We start from the raw sequence: 23825 nt of genomic DNA, 5'->3' as shown, positions 1-23825 counted from the left end.
CAGTATTTCACTGGATTCAGCCATGGTAGTTAAAGATGGGTCATATACTATGAAGCAGGGTTTAGTAACTCTTGCCAATATGTGCAGTAGTAATTTACTTGTGTGCAGAAAAACGTGCCTCAAATGTACTTGCAACATGTATCAACCAACCATCCTCCCTCATTTTAAATAAACTTGTCAGTGTTCAATCACTTTGTCAAACTATCCTAATTTTGAACGAATAGGACGTCTCAAGTCCACACGGAAGAGCCACCCATGGTTTCAAGGACCAAAAACCATGCAAAACAATACAAAATTGAGCTTTTGTCAGAAATCCAAAAAGGATGGAACTAACCTGATTTTCCATATGGAAAGAGTTGAGGTGCCACTAAAGAAAAGGCCCTGTAATGTGCACCGTACTTACCAGCTCAGTCTATTAAGAGTGGTAGGATGCAAAACTGGGACTTCATTGAAAATCTCTATTTCCAAATGTTGACTCTTGTAAGTAATATCATTTTTTAAAAAGCTAACCATATATCATTGATGACTACCAGTATTTTATGTCATATATCATTCCCAAAACAGCTATTACTTTTGTGCAACCTTCCATTGGTAGTACTATTACTATGTACATTTGAAAGCCCTCATTCTAAAATGAAGTGTCTACTTTCTGCTTTGTTCCTTCTTGTATTCATTGAGATATATCCTGTGCCACAGAAAGCCTGTGATAAAAATATACTGCTGGAGTGAAAAGATAAGGTTTGCTTGGATTCCATTCAGACTAGAGATGAACAACCTTGCTATTAGTGTGAACTAAAAACACACATGAAGATTCAATCTTTATTTTTTTCTTCAATTGAATGTTTCGACAGCATTTTCAATTAAACCAGAGCAGGTTCTTAGCCTGAGGAGAGAAGTGCCTCAAAAGTGTGCAGTGAAATAGAATAGCTTTTATGTCCCCACTTTCCATTGGCAATTGGGAAATTCTGCCTTTGTTGGAAGCCTTTTGTCATCGTTGACCTTCAGCACTATCCGCCCAGGCATGAGTTTCCCAAATATGGCCCTGGGAGCTTCCAGCTCAAAATAGCCTCAAGTGACACAATGCAAGATGGAATAATGCACTGTAAAGCCAGTGCTTCATTGTGTGAGGAGAGATGGGGGATGACTAGCTAACTTGGGCTATGCAAAGGTATCAGGTTTGCTTCTACCTCGTAGAAATAGCCTTGGCACGAGGACAGCATTTCAATTCCCTTCTAATCAAGGGTTCTGTGCTAGTTACTCTGGTGTATATGTGTCACATACAGGCACACCATCCAATTTAGTACTGCTCCAGGACTGAATGGCAATTTATTTCTCCCCATTCTTACATTCCAAACATCCAGGCAAGCTTAACAAAATTATATCTTTAATTGCTGATGCTGTCTCTAATTAATAGGTATAGAATCCATAAGTATGACTTATGCCTATGTCTTGATATGTATAAATAATAGTATGAATAATATCCTATACTGTATTAGAATTATGTAATACTGGTTAGGCATCCCTTATCTGAAATATCTCGAATTGTTCACATGGGTGGCTGAAATAATGGCATCTTTGCTTTTTGATGATTCACAACATGCACAAAGTTCTGATTGTACACAAACATGCAAAAAATATTTAAAATATACTTTCAAGCTATGTTATAAGGTGTATATGAAACAAAAATGAATTTCGTGTTTAGACTTAGGTCCCATTGGCCTGATGTCTTGTCACGTATATACTCCAAAATCCAAAAACAATCCAGAATATCTCGGGAACCAAACATTTTGGATAAAGGATACTCAACAAATAATATGCATATGGTGTTCATAAGTGTAATTGAATTCAATGCCACAGCCATATCAGTCTGGACCAGTATGCAAAGCGATATTGTTGCACATTTGAAATTATCTGAAAGATAGAATATTGTAGACTGGAACTACTTCAGAACAATTGGTCACCTTTCATCTTGGTAGTAATTCACCAGCTGCACCCTCCGTTGAAGGGTGATTACATTCTACATATGCTACATATTTTGATGTGGATCAATGAAGAGAGGCAGTCAAGTTGAATGAAAAGTTAAAAGCTGTGGCATTTATTGAGAGGAGGATTCATCATCGGAATAGCTCATGTTTGGCAAGAGGAGATTCCTGCTGATGTTCAACTCATTCTGAGGAGCTATCCTGTTGGTATTGCAGCTGACCTGCTTCCCTTGCAGTCTCTTCAGCGCAGGAGGCAAAGCATTCAGCACATGGTGCTTACTGGGCACGACTCTGCATTTCCATAGGCATTGTAAGGAGGCTGCAACTTGTTCTCGATACTGAAAAGTAGGGAGAGGAAACAAAGTCTGCCTTAAATAGCAATGCTACAACTCAAAGGACAACACAGGGACAGTTTGATTGTCCAAAGTCTTATGAGTATACCCAGTCATGACTGGGACCAACCTCTTACTGGCTGGGAGTTTTGCAAGAGCTAACATTTCCCCATTCTGTCCTATCTGGAGATTATAGATTCCTCAAGTTAGGAAAAAACCCCAAGGGCCATCCAGTCCAACCAACTGTCATGCAGGAATACAAAATCAAAGTACTCCTGGCAAATGGCCATCCAGCCTCTGTTTAAAAACTTCCAGAGCAGAGGACTCTACCACACTCCTGGAAACATATTTCCTTATCAAATGCTGTACTTTGCTCCATGTTTTATGACACTCCCAAATTACTGAGGACTACCATCTTTTCTAGTGGTAGAGGACATATCCTAGTGCTGTTCCTTTATATATGCTGATCTTTTTAATTATTTACCAATAAAAAATCAAAATATTCATGCCCATTAAAAACAATAGTCAACCCCATCAACAGATTCTATCATTGGATCAGATTTAAAGTATACCCCAGGGCAGTCTTGTCCCTCTGTATTTTTTCTTAGTGTTCCTAGAGGACAAACACACCTTGCCTCAACAGCTGACCTACATAAAGCCCCCAAAGTTTGCATAAACTTTGATGATATCTGAGATTCCCTTTTAGGGAATAAAGAATGAGAAGAATAAAAATTCTTGAAATAATTGAATTCCCATAACAAGGCTGCCACCTGTTTAATTTAGAACAGTAATAATCCAACACAGGAAGTCAGGCACAAACTAAAAAAAACACCCTTATTATCAATTATTCTATTTTCAGAAGCCTCTTGGAAACACAGTACAACCGATGTGTCTGTGGGGGATATCTGAGCCTGCAGCTAATAGTGAGCCCTATTGAAATAAAGGAGTTCTAGACCTAGAATACCATAGAGTCAATTCCCACAGAGGGCATGTCTGGGAAGTTGTACTGTATGTACTTTTCTGAATCAAGCCATTTCAAACTCCCAAGTTATGCAATATGATAATATCTCTGGTCTACTACATGGCTGGAAGAGTAGGATGTGGACTCTCTATCAATCTAGTAATGAGATCAGTCTCTGAGTTAGAAAACTGGAACATACTACAGTTCCTTTAATCCAAACACAAGATATAATTTCTTATTTATGGTAACCAACAAAACCCTGCATGCTGAAAGTGAAGAGGAATTCAACACTTCAGGGCAGCCAAGAGGAGATTTACCTGCTTGTTCAGACAGACATAAACCACTGGGTTGTATATGATTCCTGTTTTAGCCATGAACAGAGGAATACTCCGAATGTTGGGATCCATGGTCACATCTGGTTTCACTACTTTGGTCAGAGCAAAAGCTGCATAAGGCATCCAGCTAAGAAGAAAGGCTAGGATCATAATGACAGCTGTCTTGGTCACCTGAGACTCAGCCCGCTGAGTTGAATTACTTTGGACCAAACCAGTTTTGGCTACCTAAAAAGAGACAAGAGAGTAAGACACAAAAGAATGTGAAGCATTTCCCTGGTTTCTCTGCTAACTTTAAGGGCAGTAACCTTTGACCTTAACCCACAGTTGGAAACTTCCATGCTGATTTTTACCGAGTGTGTTCAAGCTAATGTGCAGCTCAGCAGAAAGCAGGCTTTGGAGGCTGACAGTTCCAGCGTCATTCCCTGGCATCTCTATATAAAAAGATCACAGGCAACTGGAGAACTGGGTGGAAATTCTGCACATGATCTTGCAGAACTGCTAGACCACAGTAGAGTGCAGTGGATAGACCCATCATAACTCCTGTAACACAGTTACTACTATTTTCAACCATCTGGCATTGAAATATAGTATATACCTGTGTATAAATTGACCTCATGTATAATTTAAAGGCAGGTTTGGGGGCCAAAATTATGGATTTTGATATGACCCATGGGTAAATTGCAGGTCATTCCACACAGAGAAAAGCACCAGGGATCCCTGCTGTCAGTGCTACCATTTTCCCATCCAGGACATTCTTTCTACTCCAAAAAGGGGACCTTTTTAAATGAATGTTAAGGTACAATATGAACTCTTATTTTTAAAACCCATCATTCTCTGAGTAGAATGATGAAAGACAAGAGCTTAGTCCTGAGAGAACCTAAAAGAATCATCAAGCCCTTGGGCTCTCTTGCTATTCCTTTAAGTGAAAGCAACAAAGAGCTGACACCATCGTTTTTCTACCTGCCAGAAGCAGCACCAGGGTGAAGAGAGTAAAGTGAGTCAGTGCTGTTTTTCGGTTCTCCTGGGATAGATTAAGCTCTTGCCATTCACCACTCTACTCAGATAAGGAGATAGTCCCTTTTTTCATAAGAGTTACAGTACATACTTACACTGAGATGTGGATAAGTTGACCCAAGGTTTTGAGGGGGTTTTTTTCATTAAAGCTTCTAGATTTAAACATAATATACAGTAATGCTTTGCCACTCATTGCAGCTTTCAGAACCACCTGCCTTACCACTTAGACTGTGTGTCTGTAAATAGGGGAAGTGAATTGCTTAGGGATAGTGTCATATCTGGCTACAGGTGGGAGACACTTTTGAATGCTACTCTGTTGTGCATACTGAGCCAACTAAATACTTCTTTTCCTGCTTCAGGGAGACAAGCAAATGGCATCCATCACCAATCAAACTATAGTACCAATGTCAGCTAACATTATTTTGGCATGCAAGGTAGAAAATGCTGCAAGCAATTCTCCCTCTTCCTGGCAGCAAAACAACAATAATAACACATTTTAAAAACTAACAGTTGGTTGCCCTTTCATGACACTGAACGTCAGCAGCCTGAGGCACCAGTCTCACCTCACCAAGTTGGCTCCATGATCTGTAAATGGAAAATCAAGTTTTCTTTTTTATGTTCTGTTTGGAGAGATGATAGTGATAGTGGTTTTCATTTAGATAATCTATTTTCTCCAAGACTTAAAGAGATTTGCAAGATATTAACACAATTCCAGTATTGACTATAATAGAAAATAAAATATCTCCTATGACCTTGAACTAGTCAACTCACTCCCTTGCATCATCTTACCTACATCCTATAGCAGGACCCCTGTCATGAGCCTGTATTTTCTTTAGTTTTTGTAAAAGTTTTCCTTCACATTTTTCTCCTGAATTTAAAGTTCCAGATGAAACAAGAAAAGTGGTGCCCAAATTAGAATAGTTCAAATGGCACATGATAGAAACACCTCATGACTTCAAACATAAAACAGCCTTGATGTTATCAGGTACAGGTATGTCATTTAAATAGAGCCACTGGCATGCATTTTCCTTCAAGTCACTTCTCAATTTATGATTACCCTATGAATTTCATAGCGCTTTCTTAGGCAAGAAATAATCATCCCCATATTATCATGCGTGTTGTGTATTGTGTTGTCAGTGAGTAGTGAATGCTTGTTTAAATGTATTGCTTGTATCTTAATGTTGTGAATGTTCAAAATGTCTTGAAAGCAGATGTGTTCTTTCTTGCCTTTTGTGACAGTTCTAACAGCATGTATGTCCTTCACCCCCTCTTTCAAGGGCTTCAACGAAAACAATGACAGAGAGCTTTGGATGCAAATGAGTCAAAGAGGAGGAACTCAGAGGACAACAATAAAGGATGGATGTTTATGACAGCTGTTAGTACAATGGCAGCTGCACCCGAGCATTCCCAGTATCCCCCGCAATAATGTGCCTATAAATAACTGCAAGTCGCAGTAGTGTGGATGACACATCTCTCTCAAATGTTTTAATTATGATCAGACAGTTGTCACTTAACTCCTACGAACGTCAGCAATCCAAGGCTGCATAGTTGGTTATTAGTCTTTTGCTAATTGTTCTCTTTTTAAAAAATTAAACTTCAGCTAGAAAAATCATGAAATGTGGCCTTGACCTGAGTGTCTAAATTAGAGCTTTGATAGAAAGGAAGTTTTAGACCAGGGTGTTTATTAACCATTCATTTCAGTGGAAGATACAGCCCAAGGCATCCACTGTAATACAGGCAGAATATACACAGGCTAAATAATGCATCTTTACTTCAATCTCAGTCCTGTTGGAGATCAAGGATGGGAATCTGGGGCCCACTAGATGCTGTTGATTCATATCTCTGCCTGCTGCATTGGTTACATTGTCCAGGGCTGGATCACAACTCCCATCAGGTTCAGTCACTATAGTCATTGAGACCATAGGCTTTGCACTTCAAGAACATCTGGAGGATTACACAATGTGCTTAAGAGAATGAGGTGAAGAGTTGTCTGCTATGAAAAGTAGAATGGCAGACTTACCTTCCTGAGGGTGAAGACAAGCATGCCATAAGACAACGACATAAGGATAAAGGGAACCAAGAAACAGACAACGAATAGAGATAAGTGGTAACTGCGGCTCTTCCAGTCTTTCCTGTGCCAAGCCAGGGCACAGTTTGAGGCAATGCCTTCCACCTCGTAGCTACTCCAGCCGAAAAGTGGTGGGAGAGTCCAGATCAGAGACCACAGCCAGATCAATAGGAGGGCCAGCACAGCATGTCTCTTCCCAAAGTGGAGAGATTTGAATGGTCTGCAAACCAGCAGGTACCTCTCCACAGCACACAGCACAACCGACCAAAGGGCCACCAGCCCTGCAGCAGGAAGAGGAAGCGGTAATGCATGATGTTTTTATTGTAAAGTTCAACTACAAGCCCAGTAATGATGTCCCCATGAGAGGACAAAAGAAGAGGAGACTTGTTGACAAAAGCATGGATATAGGATTTTACATTGCTCCTTTCCTGCTCATGTCAGAGCATTGGAAATTACCTTTAAGGAAAATGGCTATAGTGACACCATATTCAAATGAGAACAGAGCTAGGAGGATACACAGGATGTGGGACCTAAATGTTCATCCTGCCATGGCTTAGTTACACATGGCTCCAGCATATTATGGCTGAGCATCCCTTATCCAGAATTCCAGAATAACCCCAAATCTGAAACTGTACACATGGCTGACTAAGATAGTGACGTTTTTGTTTCAAATGGTTCTGTGTACACAAACTTGGTTTCATATAAACAATTATTTAAAATATTGCATTAAATTAACTTCATATATAAGGTGTATATGAAATATAAATGAATGCCATGTTTAGACTTGAATCCCATCTATAAAATATCTCATTATGGACATATATGCAAATGCAGGTATTTCAAAATAAAAAATTGGAAATTGGAAATATTTCTGATCCCAAGCATTTCAGATAAGGGATACTCAATACGCATTATAGTCATTCTTCATAAAAGGAAGATCTCTGTAAGTCTGAAATTGGCATCACACAACAGGTGCCTAGCAGTGTTGGATTGCAACTCCCATCATCCTCAGATAACTTCGTTAAAATTAAGAAATGTTTGAGATTATGTCTTATCAATAGTTGCATGATTCCCATCCCAGCCTAAAATAACCTTTAAAAAGCTGATGTAAGAGATGAAAACTGAGCCATAATAGAGGTCTTTATTCCAGGCCATTCTCTTAACAGCTACACTATTCTAGGTGGATTGTCTATTGGGAGCCAAGTGAGTGGACCCTTTTCAGTGCCATAGATGAGTGAGGGTTGATGCTGAAGTTTGCTCAAAGCTCAGAGGACGATATTAATTTCTAGACCTCGCAGTGGAACTTTACAGATTGGCTGATTTGTCATTGGAGCATCCTACCCCACCCCCTACCCCAGTGGCAGCAGATGGCTCAAAGGCAGTGGGATTTAGTTTGAAAAGAGCTATCCAAGGTACTGAATTTATGGCTGAGCTCAGCACATTGAACAGCTTTGAACTAAAAACAGAGTGGGTCCCTACTTGGATTAAAAACCACCATACTATCATTAGAAGACATCCTTATCCTTACTGAATCCCCAGAAACCTTTCATTGGGCCTGGGACAATCTACTCAATGGATGGAGCTTGCTCCTCTTTTCCTTTCTATGCCAAAAAGAAGTTTTTCCACTTCTGATCTCTTGTAGACAACATGACAGCAGTCCTATCTAGGAGGTAGTTGGACAAGGTAGAATTCTGTGCCATGGGCTTTGTCAGTTATATCTCCGTTGTCCTTCTGATAATTTATTTTAATAATAATAATAGTAATAATAATAATATGTTCCCTTTTTTCACAATTCCTGACTACTATTCACACCATTTGCTTAGAAGAAAATAGTGGAACTCAGATTAATGTTTTTCAGATATGAACCATCATTTAATATATGCCATGTAGTTTAGCTAGTGAGTTAAACAGTAGAAATTGTTTTTCCTCACCTGGTAGTCTCCAATTCGTCATGGATCCTAGCAGCTAAATCCACACATGCTAGCAGGCACCAGGTTAGAAAAGTGTGCACTAATCCTTATCAAAGAAATTGAACACATACTAGGGAATCTAGTTTTGAACCTGATATGTCACAATGTAGGCTTCTTGCAATCCTGTGCTTGAATTGGAATAAAGGCTAGTAAACTGTTTGTAGCATTGTCCTTTAGCACTAAGAAAATGAGTAATTATTTTAGTTTTGCTATAAGATGTTATAGCACATACATATTAATTTATTCATGTCTGATATAGGTTGAGTATCCCTTATCTGAAGTGCTTGGGATTTCTTTGGCTTTTGGAATATTTGTATGTGCATAATAAAATATTTTTCAGATGAGATCCAAGTCTCAACATGAAATTCATTTACATTTCTCACAAGCCTTATACACTTATCTTGAAATTGATTTTATACGAAATATTTTTAATATTTGTGTGCATGAAATAAGTTTGTGTACATTGAGCCATCAGAAAACAGAGGTGTTTCTTTCTCAGCCACCCAGGTGGTCAATTTTTGATTTTTTTTTATTTCAAATTTCTGGATAAGGGATTCTCAACCTGAACATTTCTTTCTTTTCATAGGCCCATTGTAGATGTAAATGCACATACAGACAGCTTTAAACAACACAAATACTATGAACAATACCACAGAGAAATCTAGATCAAGATGGATGAACACTTACCAACCAGAGTAATGCAGAATCCCTGAAAGGTGCAGAATGACTTGCTTTGGAAGGAATATCCTTTCAGATTAGCATCCATGGTGGGACCAAGTCCAAAGACTATGCTGAACATGTTTGCAACTGACAGGTTCACCATAGCATAATTCATAGGATTCCTGAGAAATTTATGTCTAATTGTTAGTATAACAATGATGCCATTGAACCAGAAACCCAAGAACATACCAAGAATCATTAACACTCCAAGACCGAACTTGCATTTCTTCTCATTGGCCTGATCCAAGCAGGTAGTGGAGTTACATGTTGCATTGGGTCCAAGGAATGTTAAAGCATTGGAAGAAAACAGAGAATGATTCATCATTCCATTTTGTTGCCATGAAATGACATCTGTTGAAAGGATAATAATCTCTCATAATTCTCCTATTATGCCTCTTACAAAAGACACTCTCTCATCGATAGTATAATGTTATCCCTTTCATTTGAATCCAGTTTTATGCGTGGAAGAAGAAGGGTAATAAATTTAAAAGCCCTAATGCCAAAGCAATAAAAAGACACATTTGCGATTGCTTTAGAAAGAGGTTTGGGTTTTTTTTTTATCAAACCTTTCTGGCAATGTAGAATAAATGGGAATCTAATCTTCAGTGTTCTGTGTCATTTAGAACCTAACTTGTACTACCAATGAATAAATGGGAGTTCATTTGAAATCAATGAGAGTTTTATTGCTTGGATAATTATGTTATGTAGGCTTCTCTGCAGCTTGGAAATAGATGGTACGCAGCAATCTTTTAGCCTCTCATCTTACTCTTCCGACTACCTGTGCTTGTTTCAAAAGAAGATACAATTCCAATCAAAAGGATATTGAGTGGTTGGGAGAGAGGTTGATGAATAGTAACCCTCTAATATACATGAATAATGTATAAACAGCACAACAATGTGATTATCAGAGATAAGAATATTGGTATAATATTTTTGTTAATCATTGTCAATACCAGGAAAATAATCCAGCTGCGATTCAGAATATTCTGCCCCAGTATCCCCCTTTAGCACTACACCTGCTCACAAAGCACTATATTGACATTGTCTTGATGGCTATACTTGTCCTCTGTCCAAACTGAGATCAGGAACACATTTTTGATAATGGTAAGGGGCTGGTTCTGGGGAGGCTGAGTGGGATTGAGAGGGAATATGAATTTTAAAGGCCATTTTAGTGTATTTATTTACTGTATTTAAATTCTGTTTTTACTATTTAATTGTTTTTAAACTTTTGTATAGCCCTCTTAGCTGTCTTCAGTCCCCACAGGGAGAAGGCGAAAGGCAAAAAAGGCACTCCAAGTAGTCACGGCAGCCACAGGACCAGGAGGTGACAATGCAGGCTTCTCAGCTTGGAATTGGAGAAAAGTACCTCCCCCAGAGCCAGAGATGAGCACCACCTCCAGAGCCATAAATAAAAGGAGAAGCCTTTGCCTTTGTCTGTGTATGTGTGTCTCATTGTATTATAATTAAGCATTGAATGTTTACCTGTATCTGTTTATATACTGTAATCCACTCTGAATCCCCTCGGGGAGAAGGACAGAATATAAATAAAGTGTTATTATTATATTATTATAAATAAAGATAATAATAATACGTATTTATTCTGGTATAGAAACCCCTTTGGATTGCATAAATTTTTCAAAATCCAATTTCTCATCTTAATAATAATAATAATAATAATTATTATTATTATTATTATTATTATTATTATTATTATTTGTAACTCACCCTACCTCCCCGGGGGGACTCAGGGTAGTCTCCAGGCAAAAAGTGACAAACATTCAATGCCATAGGTAAAGGTAAGGGTTTCCCCTGACGTTAAGTCCAGTCATGTCTGACTCTGGGGGTTGGTGCTCGTCTCCATTTCTAAGCCGAACAGCCGGTGTTGTCCGTAGACACCTCCAAGGTCATGTGGCCAGCATGACTGCATGGAACGCCATTACCTTCCCGCCGGAGCGGTACCTATTGATCTACTCACATTTGCATGTTTTCGAACTGCTAGGTTGGCAGAAGCTGGAGCTAACAGCGGGCGCTCACTCCACTCCCCGGATTTGAACCTTTCAGTCTGCAAGTTCAGCAGCTCAGCGCTTTAACACACTGAGCCACTGGAGGCTCCATTCAATGCCATCAAACAAACCAAAATCAGCTTGTGGAGACAAATGAAGGCCCTCAATGTGGTATCTGGTACAAAATACAGAAAGTCTGCATGGATTCAGAAACAGAATTCCACATCTTCCCAATTGCCCTTAATACTTTTTGTTTAAAATTTTATCCTTGGACTAAAATAAAACAAGATTGTGAATCATGAACAAAAATAAACCAAATTTCCTTGGTTTGCCATTTGTATTCATCAAAGGACCAGCTGGGAATCATAGAATCATAGAATAGTAGAGTTGGAAGAGACCTCATGGGCCATCCAGTCCAACCCCCTGCCAAGAAACAGGAAATCGAAATATGAATTTAATTAAATAACCTAATTGATATTTTAATTATTGAATTCCATTATTGCTGAAATTTTAAATTAAGTCAACCAATTAAATCAAAAGCTAAATGTAGTTAAGTTGCCCTCTTTGTTAGAAAATGTCTAATTTAATTGATAAATGTAATCTAATTACATACCTATCACTGACTATTATGCACAGGAAAATAGTGCTGCATAGCACAGACCAAGTTACTCTGCACTGCTGTTGGACCATATTTTATTTGTGCCACAAGAATCCATTCAATTTTTATTTTTTTATTTTGCATTGGAAAAATTGCTCTTATTGGTGTCTTTTAACTTTGTATTTCCAAATGAGTTTTATTGCTTTTGTTTAAAATAATTTCATAAGTAGGCTGAGAAAGAGGGCATCCTAAAAATCTCAGCTAATGCTGTCTGGCTGCCTCCACTACTAACGTTAACTGTACTTCAAATGGAAATATCACAAAACACCCTCAGGATTGCAGTTCTGAACATCATAAAACCATCATGAGAAGGCTTCAGTATATGTCTACTTGAATTACATCATTTTTATAAATGTGAATGATAGCTATTGGACAATTGATCTGTACAAAATCCATGAAAAGCACTATAGGTTTTGAAATAATTTTATTAGCATCTCAAAAAAAAGTATTTCTCATTGGTTTTACAAATCACTGACATTGGCTGGGGATGAGATATATGAAAGGATCGCCATACCTCACATGTCAGATTTCTGAGTGAATTCTTAAATGGCTCAAGCAGTCATCATTTTGATACATTAAGTAACACATTCTTTTACATTAAGTAACACTTTATGATCAATGCTACTAATATCAATAAAAGAATTACAAGAACTCATCTCAATAAATAGCTATAAGATGACCAGTCAAGGCATTTAAGAGATGACTCAGGTTTTCCTGATGTTCACCATGTCCAGTACAAGACTTCATATACAGTAAGCAAAACAGAATTCATGAAAATGGTGCAGGGCAAAACAAGAGATGTTCAATCCTGAGGCCGCTCTTCTAGAAATTTCAGGTTTATTCAACACCTTTCATAAACTCCAAGAATTCTGCCAGAGAAAGAAAATAATATATGTTTTTAGAATGAAATAACATTGGAAGACAAAGTGATAATCCAGTCCCTTCCCCATCCTGTCTTTGCTGCTCCTACACTACTCTTTCATTTCGCTACAGGACTCCTCGCTCTCAAAGTGTGCTCAAAAATATAAGTATAATAATGCCATGCAAGTCCATAAATGGATTATAGATTATAATTTAAACCCAAGTGTTAGTACCAAGTAGTGGAGTTCATTATACAGAAGTATTGTATTTCATTTCTGTAATTGATTTGGTAGGTCTACTCTAGTTGGGGTTCATAATTGGATTTAGGTTTATTATGCCTTTACTTTCTGTAAATTAATGTTTTTTTCCTCTAAGACAAGCTCACCCTATAATCTGTAAATCAAATTCTCAAGGAAACAGTGGCTAAAATTCAAAATACAATTAAGCAGACCTGGACCCACTGATTTAATTGATCAAAAACATGCTTTACTGATATGGCATGTGATGGGTTGAATCTAAATTTGGTCTTGACTAGAGTAGAACCAGTGAAAGCCATAGGACTTTCAAAAAGTGGGCTAACGAGACCAAATCATTTCAATGAATCTGCTTTAGTTGGAACTAATACCAATTTCAACCAACTTTTGTTCCTATTTCTGGAAAAACCATCAGATTGCAACTGAATATATGGAAAGTTGTACCACAGATTAAATGTAAACCATTGGAAATTGACACAGAAGGGGAATAGCCATGCACAAAGAATGAGCATCCTATTTCATTGAGAAAATTGTACACACAGTCAGACACATCAGTATGGTCTTCCATTTATTTCAGTGGAAGGAGTGATTTATGGTCTTCAAGATGTAGCTTTTGAAGTTTTGTAGTTTACAGCAATCTTAAATATATACCCTGCTTCTTTTTAGGATATTTACAGTATCTAATTACCACCATTTTTCTGTGCTATTTAGGTAGAAGAACACATACAGCACAGCCACTTACCATCATAGTCAATTTTGCCATCATTATTTTTGTCTCCATCCTTCATTAGTTCTTCAATGTCATCTTCTGTTATGGTTTCTCCTGTAGCTTTTAGCATGAGTTTTAATTCATCCAAGTCAATGTATCCATCTGCATTCCTGTGAAAAGATGGAAGAACTCAAAAAAGGAAATATTCTATTTGCAGGAATTGCTCTATTTAACACGGAAGAGTCCAAATATTTTGGAGAATGAATAAAATCAATCCCTGATAACTGGGCCTTCTGGTTCTTGAATCTAAATGCCCAGAGGGATACATTTACCTAAGTACATTTTCCATTCTTTTCTGTTGTATATCATGAATATTTGCCAAGACATTACTTCTCAATATTCTTCTTATTGCTGGAAGCAAGGTCATGTGAGATTTGTGTCAGTCCTTAGAGAAGAGTGGCAAGCAATGTTACTACCTTTTTCTTGTGTGTATATACGCCCAAATACATATTTTGCCAGTCATCACAAGACAAGAGATGAGCATGGCATGTTGGCTGAATATGATAACACTAGAGCAAGCATGGGCAAACTTCAGCCCTCCAGGTGTTTTGGGCTTCAACTCACAGATATCCTAGCCAGTTTACCAGCTGGAGGGCCAAAATTTGCCCACGCATGCTCTAGGCATTAGAAGTGGAGAACATGTAGCTTCCCATTGCAGCTTCCATCACTTTTAACCTGCATTGCTAATGGAGAGGGATTATGGAATTTGCAGTGAACAACCTCTGGAAGACTTCAGGCCTATTATACACATATGGCAAATGCAAGCCACTTACTTGTCAAACATTCTGAAGAGATCTGAAAGCTCCTCTTCTGATTTTCCTTTGCTGTCATCTTTCATACACCGGACCATCATAACTAAGAACTCATCAAAATCTACAGTGCCACTGCCTATCAGTGAAGGGAACAATAGAAAATAACCAAGGTAACTTATCTCTCAGCTTGAACAACTTCCCATCACTATTGCTTTTAGATTTTAAGATGAACCTACTTACAATATTGCAAGATGCTGAAGGAGATGGTAAGGGATTAAACACTGACTCATAATTTATTTCATTGAAACCATTTCTATCCTGCCCAATATCCAAGAACAATTAAATAAATTGTTGGCGTTATTGTGGCTTGAAGCAGAGCATCAAATGGCAGCCAAGTGGATAGTAGAGTTGGAAGAGACAATGGGGAAGGGGGGCATCAAGCTTAATTCTTTGCCAATCAAATAACAGTTTGCTGCACCTCATGATGCACCACATCAGCTTTAAGCTTGAGCCAACCACCTCAAAAGCTTCATTCTTCATCATGGTAGGGTCTGTCTTGTATCTGGCACTGAGAAGCTCATACAAAAGATGGATAACAAGTTCCTAACCAATGTCCTTTTGTTCAGCCAGATAGTGTTTTATTCACTTCAAGGAACCCAGAAGTAAAAGGGTAAATAAAGTTCAGCTCTGTTCAAGTTCCCAGCTGATGCCAGGTAGATTGCATTTTGTTAATCACTTGAATGTAGACATTCAATGAACCAAGAAGCAGAAAGTTATGTAAGGAGATCTAGCTCCCCCTCTCCCTCATTTCTCCTCCACACTCCTTTTCACACACAAATTGTATCATTATATTATAACTACTCTTTCCAAAGAAAAATCTCACCATCCTCATCTACTTCATCAATCATTTCCTGTAGCTCCTCAGGAGTAGGATTTTGTCCTAGCATCCTCATCACCTTCCCCAGCTCTTTTGTACTGATACAGCCATCCTCTGCACCCAGGACAAAGATATCAAAAGCAGCCTTGAATTCTGAAGAAAGGAACACAGTGATTTAGGGTGTTACACGGAACAACAAAAAAGCTTGAAAGTTCATATATAAGTAGGCTATAGATTCCAAACTCAATGGACCAAATGGCTTTCCGTTTCTTCTTTGGATGATGTCATACTGATGGTCTGTCTGCTACAATTGGGACCAGCCAAGCACAAAGGCTAAATGAATATGTTTCTCAAGAGGAGTTTTAAACAAAAAAAAGGCTTCTAGCATTGTATGGATGGTTTGGAAAAATAGGCAACAGAAACTAATAGCCAGAGATTTTTAATAGCTGTTTGGACTATCATTCCCACAATACCGTAGCCTGTTAACTCTGAAGGCTAAAATCTGCCCAGAAGTGCTGAGATTTCCTAAGCTTTAGGATTTCTGTGCTTTTATAATATCAGAATTGCACACCTGGAATGGGGATTGATTAAGGCCTGCTTTATATCTGAATCAAATCTAAACCCCTACCAGTTCAAGAACCCATAATCATATCTCCTTGACAATTGGCTATCTTCTTTTTTAAAAGATCAAGCAAAGGAGAGTCCACTAGCTTCCAAAATGATTTATTCCAACAACTCTTCCACTCTAGTGTTCTTGCCAATGCTTCTACCTGTAACAACTTTAGTTTTAATTGGTACCTCAATGCAGCTTAACTGAATTGGTGAGAAATTAAAACATTTTCACAATCTTTGAATAGAATCCATGCTCTACTGACAGCAAGAGTTGCACCATATTGGTTTTAGATCCTATTCAGATTGTTGGATTTTTTTAAAATAACACAAATATAACAAAAGGATATTTGCCCTTAGAACACTAATAATATACCGTTAGCTCTTAAGATTTGTCCCTTTTCCCTGCCTAGAATGCTACATAAACTATGGATTGAAGATTCAAAATTATCTATTAAAAATAACAAAAACATTTTGTTGGCCTTGAATGGGAAGCATGATAGTCAAACATCCCAACAAAGAATGTCATACAATTCTAACCTTTAATCATAAATAAGACTGACAATTGCAGAACTGGTTCCATAGAAGATCCTTTTGATTTTCTCTCATAGGAATTGTCCTATTCTTTTTGTCCAGCAGCATTTTAAACATAGATTAAAAGTTTAGATCCTTGTTTTTATGCTGAATTGCTGGATATGAATCTGATTTTAGCATTTTCAATAGCTTTACTATATTTTAAGTACATATTATCAGGCTGGAATTCATCTTACAAAGAAAAGCATGTCTGACATTTTCACCAAAACAAAACTTATTCTATTTTACATATCGGTTCAGAATTTTCCAGTAGCTCGCATTTAACTTAAACTGTTCATTCCAAGTTCAAGATGGCAATGTGTTAAACTGCCCCTTCGTGACGTAGTTGGATTAGTATGACATTTACTTACCATTTTTCTGTTCTTCAGTCAACTGCTCAACCTGTTATTAAGAGAACACCTAATTAATATTGACTGATCAGACAGTATATATCTGTAGATAGTGACTACCATTCTTGTATTTGGTCCCTCTGTGATATTTTGTCATCATCCCTCACAAACATACCAAATGTAGCTACATACTATTTATTCGTTGAACTTGCATATATTTTTGGTAAGAGTTGTAATTTCCAAGAGTGGTCAAACCAAGGCAATTCAAAATTAATCACATCCATCTTTTTGTAAGAATTGTGAATTATTTGGCTCAACATCTTCATCAAGGCAATATTTAGATTTAAGGCACTCCTTGATTTATGTTTTTAAGGCTGCAAATGATTCAATTGAATTTAAAATTACAAGACTATAAGAAAGTTTGTCAGAAATGATGATGCATGCATCAAAAAAAGGCCAGATAAAGGAACAAAAGAACTTGTATTCACTTGTAAATCTCACCACTACAATTATGGAGAATTCAAGATAGATGTTTTTAATCCTTTGAAATCTCTCCACTTTTCTTCTCTGACTACTTCCTCACCTTCATCTTTTTAAATCATGTTCATTATTTCATTTTTCCATAATTTGAAATTGAGGTTATCCAATTAAATTCATTAGCCATAAAATGAAGAGAAATAAAATGCAGTACTCCTTGTAACAACACAGTTATTGGTAGAATTTGATGCCCCAAGATGTCAATTGGTCACTAATGTAATTAGTTTTAAAAAGGATAAGACAAATTTAGAGGAAATATAAATCTGTCAGCAGCTTTTGCTGCCTAAGGCAAATAATAGTATTTCTTCCTATTCTATAATTGGAAACCTTGGGCCACGCCAGAAGATTAATCTTACTTCAATGAGGGAACATGTATCATAACACCTGAGGGCAACAGGCTAGAACAGAAAATACAGAACAGATCAGTACCACACTCACCTCTGTGCCCTAATGGAGGGCAACACTTGTGTAGCTAGAAGGGTCTGCCATGCTTTTCTAACATACACACTGCCCAGCCCTCTGCCCAATGGGACGACCAGCTCTGTGATAGCTATTAATCATGATGGATCAGCAAAACATCTAGGCATAAAAGGCCATATTCCACAATTCTGGGGAGCAACTGTTGCCTTCGTATTTGGGGGGCTTTCCAAAGGGCTCTGGGTGGGAAAATAATGCCAGGTGAGGTGAGCCCTTGTCTTGTTCAGTGCAAAGGTAAAGGTAAAGGTTTTCCCCTTGACATTAAATCTAGGCATGTCCTACTGGAGGGGGGGGGAGGTGCTCATCTCCATATCTAAGCCGAAGAGCCGGCGTTGTCTCCAAGGTTATGTGGCCGTCATGACAGCATGACGCACCAGAGCAATACCTATTGATCTACTCACATTTGCATATTTTCGAACTGCTAGGTTGACAAAAGCTGGGGCTAACAGCAGGAGCTCACCCAGCTCCCCAGATTTGAACTGCCGACCTTTTGGTCAGCAAGTTCAGTAACTCAGCAGTTTTAACCTGCTGCACAACCAGGTGCTCAGTGAAGTTTCCCTTATTTACATTCTGCTCCTCAAATATTCATGTCCCACTGTCTGGTGACTACATTGTCCCCTTCTCTCATTTTCTATTCTTAAAATTTACTTCCTCAGTGCTCAATAAAGCCATCTTTTTTTCTACTTCATAGAATACAGTATTTCCATTTCATCCTTTAAGTCCTTCTTTGGTACAATACAATTCCTGTATCTGCAGGACTAATGCCTGCAGTTTCACAAAAAAATGTTCTAAGGTGCACCAATGCAGTTTTATAGTAGCTCCTACAGGAAGTTGTTTCTTTCAATGGGGCATGCTATTATCCACAGTTTTGCATTTCCATGGAAAGCCAGGAACATATCCTACATGTGTATATGGGGTTTATACTGTACCTATTTCTGATACAAACTTAACCACAGCTTTTGGATTGAACCAGTGCTACTTGACTCTTCTGTGCCCTCCAACATTTCACAGATGAAAAGCGGAACAGATGAAAAAGCCACATCAAAGTGAAAATGGTGTGAATAGGCAAGAAAAAGACAAATGCTAAAGAGGAAGGAACATGAAATAACTATTTTAAAGCACAGAAACCCCTGCATTTTTTCTTTCCCTCCTGATGAGTTATTCGTTTTTATTTCAAATTCAGTTTGCAACACTGAAGTAAGCTAAAAACAAAAGCAGAAGGTGTGAGGACATGAGATTTTGTGGGACATTTTAAAAACAGCTGGGAAAGTAGGACTTTCTCAAGGATTGTGCCTCCCAAATCAGGGCAGTTAAAAGGTATAATACTAATACTGAATGTTTTTCTGAATTGTCCCATGTCTGGAAAATAACCATATGACTTTATGTTCTGTACAAACCTTTGCATGCAGCTGACTCAAAAACCTAGAAATAGCAACTCTAGAATTCATGTTTTCCTACTTGGGAATGAAAGGCATTTTATGATCCTGTTGTTCCTTATATGTCTGCTTAGTAGAGACACTGGTATGTGTTCTGTTCTGATCATCTCTTCAGGATAAGCTGCACTCGCAGATAACCCTAGTCTAATCTTTTGCCCCTGTCAAGTTGTTTGTGGAGCCAGAACAGCCTTATGGAAGTCATCAGTATTGCCAAGCTAGCATGCTCTCAATCCATTTCAAAAAGACTGGGCACCTTCAAAGGATAATGACAGAACAAGAGGAAGAGCCTGTCTATATTGTAAGCAGATAACAATAGCAGCAAAACCGCCACTCAAAATTTTGTAGTGAAATCTGAATCCATTTATCTAAGCCTCTGTGATAGAAGTGGAGCAGCTGTGAGATGCTCTTTCATTGTAATAGCACAAAACAAAAAACAAAAAAACAAGCCTTCAGCAATCCAGGATAGCTGGAAACCCTGAAGGCAGCGAACAAATGCCTCTTGTCACTTCTGTGTGTGTCGCACATAACTTGACTATTTTGGCATGCTGGCTATTTTTATGCACTAGTGAGTGTCTGGGGTGCGGGTAAGGGTAAGAAAGATAACATGCCCAATTGTTCCCCAAACATGATTGATATGGGTATTTATCCCTGGAGACTTTTATCTAGACACACATCCCTGGCAATATTCCCCGCACTAGCATCTGGACACTGTTCTAAACTTAGCTCTGTGTATAAGATGTCAGTGGGCAAGGTGAGAAATCAACTAGATTCCTCTGGTCCAAATGAGCAGTTGTATTTAGAAATGATTGGATATATTATTCATTACGCATTTAAATGTGCAATCAACTCTGCAATAAAAGGCATTCATAACATAATGTTCTTTCTTTTGTGGGTAAAGTGTCAAACACATTGACAAGTCTGGGAGCCAGCATGGTCTAGTGGCTGGAGTGTTGGACTATGACTCTGGAGGCCAGGGTTAGAATCCCAGCTCAGCCATGAAAGCCCACTTGGGCAAGTCATACCCTCTCAGCCTTAGAGGAAGACAAGGGCAAACCTCCTCTGAATATAAATTCTGCCATGAAAACACCATAAGTTATAAATGATGTGAAAACACTAACAACATTGACTTGGAAAGGAGAAATCTGATTTGAAACCATCCTTTAGCCATGAATCTGTTTTTAGGTGACCTTTGTCAAGCCAAGCTAGTCAGTTTAGGACCCTTCCACACAGTCATATAACCCAGAATATGAAGGCAGATAATCCACAATATCTGATTTGAACTGGGTTATCTGGGTTCACATTGCCATATAATACAGTTCAATGTGGATTTTATACAGCTGTGTGGAAGAAGCCTTAGCCTACCTGACAAAGAACTTTGTAGGGAAAACATGGCATAAATGTACTTTAAAATAGTTTACAAAGTACAGTAGAGTCTCACTTATCAAACATAAACGGGCCGGCAGAATGTTGGATAAGTGAATATGTTGGATAATAAGGAGGCATTAAAGAAAAGCCTATTAACATCAAATTAGGTTATGATTTTACAAATTAAGCACCAAAACATCATGTTATACAACAAATTTGACAAAAAAGTAGTTCAATACGCAGTAATGCTATGTAGTAATTACTGTATTTACGAATTTAGCACCAAAATATCATGATGTATTGAAAACATTGACTACAAAAATGCGTTGGATAATCCAGAACATTGGATAAGCGAGTGTTGGATAAGTGAGACTCTACTTTATAAGGGTTCACTCTAGAGCAGTGCTTCCTAAAGTGAGTGATTTCCCCCCATGAACCAAGGGTTGAGGGGAAGCGGAGCTGGAACAATCCAGGGAGGGTTGTAGTAGCCTGAGTTGCAATTTGGGGACAGTGAATAAAAATAAAGAGTGGTGAAGACATAAAGAAAGAGAGAAGAAGATTTTGAAAAACCTTTCATTCATGTAAACACAATTAAACAGATTGTAGTAAAACACAACTGCATTGTAATTTTTTTTAAAAAATCTATAAAAATATAAGAAAAACTGCATTATATGAGTCCACGCTGATCATATAATACAGTTTCAAATTGCATTATAGGGCAGTGTAGTTGAGGCCCCAGCATGGTCTTTCAGACAGCCAGGGCCACCATATTTCTATTTGCAAGTCAGCAATTAATAACCTATTATGGATTGGGTCACTGCTGCAGTTAGAAGACATGGGTACTAACCTCACTCCACTATCTACCCCCTAACCCACCCACCCCCACCCCACATTGTGGGATCACCATGTATGTAAATGAATATCAGGTTATATGTGAATTTTTAGGTGTCTCAGATATTCCTTAAAAAGTAATCTTCAATTATTTAAAATACTGTGTGTCCACAGCCCAAATACTGTTTTGCTTTGGTGGATTATTTACAAGCCATACCAGATGTTTAAACCTACTGGGAGCTTATCCCTCACTCTGATATGCAGGAATCATTCTTCTTCAATCTGTTTTACTAAGGTTTCTCAATAACAGGATTAACTACGGAAGAACCCAAACTCGATTAGTCTCTAAAAATAGCTTGGATTGTTCTTCCATTCACAATGAAATGAGGGTTTTTTATTACTTCCATACATTTCTCCAGTGACTCCTTACCTACTTTTAAAACTAGACTCAGTTTGGTTTAGATCTCAACTTCTAGTAATTGGGATTTAAAGTCATTTCCCTTTCAGTATGCATATACTTAAAATGTGACTTTATAACACATTAAATTATAATGGGCCTTTTACAAAGTAATAGTTACTAAAAGCCATGGATACCCAACAACAGAACATTTCTTAAATAATTGTTAATTACAATTAGGAGATGGACAAATTGTAGGTTGATTCCACAAAAAACTTTTCACCTTCTCAGGTGAAAAACTTATCCATTTTTAAAAAATGCACACTACCAAATGTTTAATTAATTAATCGCTCGGCTGCAATAATGCACATGCAATATAGTACATTTAAAAGCTAAATCCTATGCAGAATTAAAACAGGCTTAAGCCCTTCAAAACAATAAGCTTAAGAACAAAATTGAACTGCAAAAAACTTGAGATAGTAGATTTTGTTAAAGTAATCATGCATCCCATTTATATGGTATGCTGTATAAGAAACCTCTGCACCAAATAAAACACTTGTCAAAAGTTCTGTGTTACTACATTTAACCACATAATACGTGATCATCACTATATAATATTTGTGACATCAGATTGAACGTTAACACCCAGTTCTCTTGTCAGGAGGCAAAGCACAGTCCTAAGAATGCTTAGTTAGAGAGAGGTCCCAACCTATTATTATGTATGAAAATCTTACTTACAGCTGCTTTATAAATATCATCCATAATTAATTATTGTTGGTCAGGAAGACTCAGGAGCTGGGCTTAGATGGCAAACTGTACAGAGACAAATTCCCAGTCTCTGCCAGCTTTCTCTCCTTGGAAACTCTGCTTATATAGCAGGCTGTCAGCCCTAAATGTGTCCATCAAGAGCGGCTGGTCACTGCTCCGCACAGCTTACAGACACCCACAAAAGGCCATGCTATCCATTCCAGGCATGACTCTTCACCCTGTCTTCAGGGGAGGTATGTGAAGTTTGTTACAGCTGACATTTCTAAAGCCAGTTCCCAATTCCGCTGATAGCTTTGTTTTCACTTCAGTAGACACAGAACTGAAGGAAAACCTGATCCTTTCTTCATTGATGCTTATTTCAGGATTCAGATGACACATAGTCTCATGGTCCACCTCTGCTGCCTGCGTTCTGTTGTTCCCATCATCCATCCACATGACCAAGTCATAGCAAAACTAGTGCAGATGGTGAAGAATGCACAGCTAATTTTTGACTACTAGGAATATCAAAAGGTCTTACTGAAAGAACTGTCTTTTTTGAGAAACACTTTACAATATTCTTCAGGAGAACCACAGACCCAAGAACAGGAACGGGGGCCTGTACTTCAAACCATGCACCGTCGCAGCTGAGAGACAGGTTTGTGGCAAAATCTTCCTGTCTTAACTTATTCTTGCTGTCTTTTTTTCTACAAGAATCATTGTGATGTGATTGAAGTTCTACCCTTGACAAAACAACTGCACTGTCCTACACTTTTGCATCATTCAAGCAGAGGCATTCCTACTGAAAGTAAGTTCCATATCACAAAACAGAATTTCTCTCTCTCCATTGATTCAGAGCTCCCTCCTCTGTCCAACCGAGTAGCACACAACTTAGGAAAGCTGGCCAAATTATAATGAACTCAGGTATTTATGTGTCAAATATGTATGTG

The 23825-nt window shown here is 38.0% G+C and overlaps 1 protein-coding gene and 1 long non-coding RNA gene across 2 annotated transcripts; both read right to left on the bottom strand.

Annotated features, from left to right (window-relative positions):
• Window positions 1-2072: 2072 nt before the first annotated feature.
• LOC134296082 (uncharacterized) lies at window positions 2073-6610 on the bottom strand. The gene is made up of 2 exons (XR_010002659.1): window positions 3593-6610; window positions 2073-2320 (listed from the first exon to the last, which is right to left on the bottom strand). It is a non-coding gene; the product is annotated as an uncharacterized LOC134296082 (long non-coding RNA).
• A 5840-nt stretch (window positions 6611-12450) lies between these two features.
• tnnc1 (troponin C1, slow skeletal and cardiac type) lies at window positions 12451-23024 on the bottom strand. The gene is made up of 6 exons (XM_003217643.4): window positions 22870-23024; window positions 17110-17140; window positions 15563-15709; window positions 14701-14815; window positions 13901-14037; window positions 12451-12912 (listed from the first exon to the last, which is right to left on the bottom strand). Exons 1-6 carry the CDS (start codon window positions 22891-22893, stop codon window positions 12881-12883), a joined length of 486 nt encoding a protein of 161 aa, XP_003217691.1. The 5' UTR covers window positions 22894-23024; the 3' UTR covers window positions 12451-12880.
• Between the last annotated feature and the right edge of the window lie 801 nt (window positions 23025-23825).

The sequence above is a fragment of the Anolis carolinensis genome, chromosome 2, assembly GCF_035594765.1.
Source record: "Anolis carolinensis isolate JA03-04 chromosome 2, rAnoCar3.1.pri, whole genome shotgun sequence".
NCBI classification, from domain to species: domain Eukaryota; kingdom Metazoa; phylum Chordata; class Lepidosauria; order Squamata; family Dactyloidae; genus Anolis; species Anolis carolinensis.
This window is presented reverse-complemented; position numbering and strand designations above follow the sequence as displayed.

Excerpts from the sequence above, each read along its gene's own strand:
- tnnc1 (XM_003217643.4), bottom strand. The coding sequence starts at position 22,893 with ATGGATGATATTTATAAAGCAGCT. Across the intron at positions 15,710-17,109 it reads GACTGAAGAACAGAAAAATG|AATTCAAGGCTGCTTTTGAT; the intron begins GTAAGTAAATGT and ends TCCTTTCTTCAG. Across the intron at positions 14,038-14,700 it reads CTCTTCAGAATGTTTGACAA|GAATGCAGATGGATACATTG; the intron begins GTAAGTGGCTTG and ends ATCTTTTCACAG.